Raw genomic sequence first — 4,968 nt, forward strand, 5'->3', positions numbered from 1 at the left:
TCTTCATCTCTCAGTTTTGCCATGCTTGGAGCATATAACAATACAGTAAAAAACCCAGACCCAGAGAAGATAGTAAAGCAGATTTTCAACAATGCTTTCACAGCACTCTGTCATTCATGCTGTTACTATACAGATTTTGTAACATTCCTAATACAGAGTAGTACAAACACCTGCCAAAACACATCATGTCAGATAACAAACTATAATTAAATTACATTGACCAGAGGAACAAGAAACTCAAACCAGCTCAGAAAAAAAACAGAAACCAATAAACACTAAATTTGCAACTGAAAACATAATGAATGTGCTGAATATTTGTACCAGCCCAAGGCACCCAGGCTTTGTAGCAATGTTGGCAAGTCAATGACATTCTTACAGAAACACTTGAAGCGAACAACAATTACAAATTAACTTGTACCACGGTTTGACTTTGCAGTGTCCTTCAACATACCCTCCTCTCCTGGCGTTCTCTTCGTCAGTCACAGTGCAAGTTCCGGAGGGGCGGGGCAGAGTGAGGGAGTGGATGGTGGGTGAGGGGGGGTGTTCGGGGTTCGCAGGGAGCTGTACCGCGTCAGACATCACTTCACAGCGCCAAACACTGACAAGAATTGGACGGACAGCATAATCTCCCACTCTCCAGAGGGAAGGGGTGGGAGCGGTTATGTAATTCCTCACTTGGATTGTGAATTGTCCAAACATAAGGTGCAGATTGCCAGCTGCCAGTCCAAGACGAAACAAGCCAAATGAAAAGCTTAGGTGTGCTTCTAACTGAACGTCTGAGGGAAAAAAAAGGAGCAACAGATACCAATACTTTCTCACTGAGGTTCCCAAGAAGAATTAGATTTTTTTTTCCTCAAGATGAAAAATTTTGTTTAGCACATGAATACCTAAGAATGATAGAAATCCCAGATATAAGCTTACCAATAACTCAAATAGTCTCTAACAAACGTCAAATGAAGACTAGAACGAAAAAAGCTCAGAAATACAGAGAGGCCTTTCTTGAACGGTGAAATGCAGTTCAGTTGGGCGAACGGCAAGACTCGAAGGTCCATTTGGTCGCTCCGCCAAATATTTCAATGTTGTTCTCCGTCCAGGAGAAGACGTTGCCAGCCAGTGCTTTGCTGTTGCAGGTCGCCAAGTTGTAGATTTCGCCAATAGAAAGTTTCCTATTCCAGATATTTAAGTTTGCTAGCTCTCCGACAAAGGCTTGGGTTGCATCAAAGCCTCCTCCCAGCGTGTCCTGTGGAACGAGACAGATAATTGTTTCACATCAGTGTTAACAGTGCACAGCAAAGCTTGAATTGAAGTGTTCACAGGCCTATTTATCTGTTCAGAGAAAGATTTACAAGTTGAAATAACAGGGGCCCCACATTTTTTTCTTGTGAAGAATCCATAAATTCACGTACATTTGAGCCCAAGATCACATGTGATAAGAGTTTGGTCTAAGCGACATCATCTGAGAAGATGGTTCATAGATATGGCTTAATCCTGAATTTAGTTCTCTGTCTTTAGTTAAATCTGACAGTTATCTTTATTCTGCTGACCCCCATCCTGAAATTGTTTACTTTCTGATTTATTTAACTGTGTCATTTGGCCAAATGCTTGGGATTAAAAGGGTGTCTTCATAGTGGGTATATGTATCTAGCTCTGTGCAACAGACCGATTTTCTCTGAAAAAAAGTCTTAAATCATGTCTCCCAGTCCAAATTCAAGCCAAATTGATGCAGCACTATTATTTTTTCCTATGAAGGGATGATAAATTACACATCAGTTACATTGGTCACCTCTTCAGTGTCTCCAAAATCTCGTCTAATGAATATGCACACCTTTAATCTTTGTCCAAAATATAAGTCATAATTGGCCAGGATTCTTTCCAAATAATCTGTGGATTAAAGTGCCGTAGCTGCAGTCAGTTATTTGAAAATGTATACCCACCTGCTCTTGTCCCAGGACCAGCACTCCCTCTGGTTTGATGGGGTGGTACGGTGCCAGATTTTCCCCGCTGCCACGCATCACTCCGTCCTGGAAGGCCTCCCACATCCCGTCACGGGTGGTCCATGTGATGCAGAGGTGATGCCATTTTCCATCGTTGATGAGGAAAGGCAACTTTGCAACCTGCAGCAGAGGCATTTCATAAGTCGCATCTTTCTCTCTGGTTAACAAACCCTCTTTCACACTTTAGTAGCAGAGTCACTCCCCACCTGAAAACTCATCACCGCTATACCATATCATCTTCCTGCTGATTCACTCCCCATATCACATATCTTTTCCTCTATAAAAAGCCCTTCTGTTGCCCACATATTTTTATTCCATTTCCACTTCTGGCACAGAGAAAAATTGTCAGGCTACCCTGACCCCTCATCCAGGCACAAAGTAGTTTAACTTTTTCCTGCTGTTGCAACTGCTGCACGTTGTTCCACATGTGAACATGATACATATAATTCCAAAAAGGCCACAATGATGCACTGCAAATATGAAAAATGTGTGAAGTGAGACTTTCTTCATGATAATAAGTCATTACCTTGTCATTAATGAGAATCTCCATGGGGTGGTTCCCCCACTCGATCAAGACCAGCTCGTTGGCCTGACCCGGCACAGCGTAGGAGAAGGGTGTCCCCACCCCAGGCGAGGCGTTGGACTTGATCCACAGACACACACTGAAGGAGTACATCTCAGGGAGGCTCCTCTTGGCTTTGGCGTACATGTAGTTGGTCCTCAGGGGGAAGGTGAGCTGGAACTTATCTGCTGGCCTGGTGTCTTTGACTGTAAATGACATTTCTCTCAGTTAAAGTCTTTTATCTGTCAGATTCACTTATTTTAATACACAGTGAGAATTTATTTGAGCTATTTGTTAATAAGTTTAGACATTACCTGGAGGGTAAACCTTCATAAACCCACGTATGTTTTTACATACAAGAACTCATGATAAAGAAGATGAGATTTGTATGACCATGTAGAAAAACAGAACTTGTCTATTCCCCACCGTTTAAATGACCGCTATCCAATCTGCTTATACACGAAACACCATTTTCTTTCTGTTGCCTGTGTGTAGGAGGGCTGTCTTCTCCCTCTCCCTCTATCTCCAACACACCGTACGCACGCGCACGCGCACGTGCACGTGCTGAAAAGCTGAACAAGCCTTTGATGTAGGTATGCTTCACAGGGCGCCAGTGCGCGTCGCACCCTGCGAAGTTTCCCTGCCTCTGACCTCTGCACGCGGGCTCATGTGCGAGTTTGACGGTCCGGTTTTGGCTGTGGGAACACATGAACTCGGCGAAGCAAAAGTGCCACCAGGTCTTGACATATGCAAAGCAATGCAGCTCTCCTCTCCTCGCTCACGCTATCTGCGCGCAACGTGGGGATTGCGGCACTGTACGCGGTTCCATATGAGTGCTGTAATACTGAAGATCTCGGTGTTGTGTTCTAAAGGCTGAGGGGGGCCCTGAGTTTAAAGCCCACTTAAATTACACCTAATCTTGCTGAGAATTCCATTAGAGCCACCTTCAAAGCCACACTGGGCTGAGCGCTGTGAAATCCCAACGCACCTTTCTCCAGGTCTGTGATCCGGTGGTGCAGAGATGTGAGCGTGGACTCCACTCTGTTCCGCTGCTCGGTCTCATTCCTGGCGCCCGGTTTGGTCTCCTCTAACGTGTTGACCCGGGACAGAACCTGCTTCTCCATGTCGTCTATCTTGTTTTGCAGCAGATCTTTCAGGCTGTTGGCTTGCACGGTGTTGTTCCCTCGGCTGTATTGCTGCATCGGACAGAGGGAGAGAGACACTGGGTTAAAGGACGACACGGCAGACTTTCTCTGGTGCTAAACTCCTTGACACATGTTCCCTCCACTCCATTTGGATCGTGTAGCCCCGTCCAAAGCGCGTTACTCACTGCGTGTTTGTGCTCTGCGTCATATTATTCAAAAGGCGCCTACCTTGCACTTGGTTTACTTTGCATGATGCTTTTCTCTGACTGTCATGGAAAAGATGTACCAAAGAACATGTGGCTCCGATCGGAGACTGCACTAAGAACAATACTGCAGCGCTTTATTAGAGGTTTAACCCTCATGGTAACTGACAACCAGATCAGCCAGTCTAACTCACTTTTCACCTGGTCAGCGCTGGACTCCTCTGCTTGCCTACCTCTAGATTCTCCAGTCTCTGCTTGAGCGTCTGTAAAGTCTGTCCCAGCTGGGCCAGAGTGTCCGTGGTGCCCCGGGAAACATCGCCCATAGTGTTCTTCGACCCCGGCCGCCTCCCACCGGGTCCCGCCGCCGCCGCGGGCAGGCTCTGACTCTCGCAGCGGCTCAACTTGGAGGTTAGCTCCCTGATGGTTTCTTTTTGGTTCATAATGGTCTCCTTTTGCTGCAGCACGGTCTCCCGCAGCTGCATGACCGTGGTCTTCAGGTCCTCCGCCGGCCCGCTGTTCTGCATCGTAGCCGTGCACAGGTCCATATCCTTGGGCACGGACGTGCATATAAACTGCGTCTGTCCGAAGTCTTGCGCGGAGCTCCCCATAAAAACCAGGCAAGAAAGTATTAAAAGTTTCCACGGGAACCCCTCCATGGCTCCAGTCGTAGCGCGGCTTGAGGGTGTGTGTGTGTGTGTGTGTATGTGTGTGTGAATGAGTGCGTGGTGTCTCTGAGATTTCAGCACCACGGAGCTGCCCACTGTAGCTGAGAGCTCGGGCTGTTGTGTGCACTTTATATAGAGGACATAACGCAGCGCAGATCTACTGCATCAGTGAGGGGAGGCAGCGGGTTCTTCTGTACCTACAGAGTCCAGCCCCTTATTTAAGGTCGTACTCGCGGGCAATTTCTGCTGTGGACTTAAGTTGAAGGAAAGTGTGGACTTTGAGACTTGGCCTGCACCGGACGTAGAAATCGACATAATGTAGACCAGTTCACACCATTGCCCGACTTCTTTGGCCAAGGTATTTTGTATACCCAATTAGTGGTGGGAGGGGGACTCGGA

General features: G+C 46.8%; 1 protein-coding gene across 1 annotated transcript; it reads right to left on the bottom strand.

Moving 5' to 3' along the window:
• Positions 1-606: 606 nt before the first annotated feature.
• Positions 607-4,644, bottom strand: LOC120800479 (neuronal pentraxin-1-like). Its single transcript, XM_040146611.1, has 5 exons — positions 4,138-4,644; positions 3,545-3,752; positions 2,521-2,762; positions 1,935-2,114; positions 607-1,240 (listed from the first exon to the last, which is right to left on the bottom strand). Exons 1-5 carry the CDS (start codon positions 4,558-4,560, stop codon positions 1,019-1,021), a joined length of 1,275 nt encoding a protein of 424 aa, XP_040002545.1. The 5' UTR covers positions 4,561-4,644; the 3' UTR covers positions 607-1,018.
• Between the last annotated feature and the right edge of the window lie 324 nt (positions 4,645-4,968).

Source organism: Xiphias gladius, chromosome 15, assembly GCF_016859285.1.
Source record: "Xiphias gladius isolate SHS-SW01 ecotype Sanya breed wild chromosome 15, ASM1685928v1, whole genome shotgun sequence".
Taxonomy (NCBI): Eukaryota; Metazoa; Chordata; class Actinopteri; order Istiophoriformes; family Xiphiidae; genus Xiphias; species Xiphias gladius.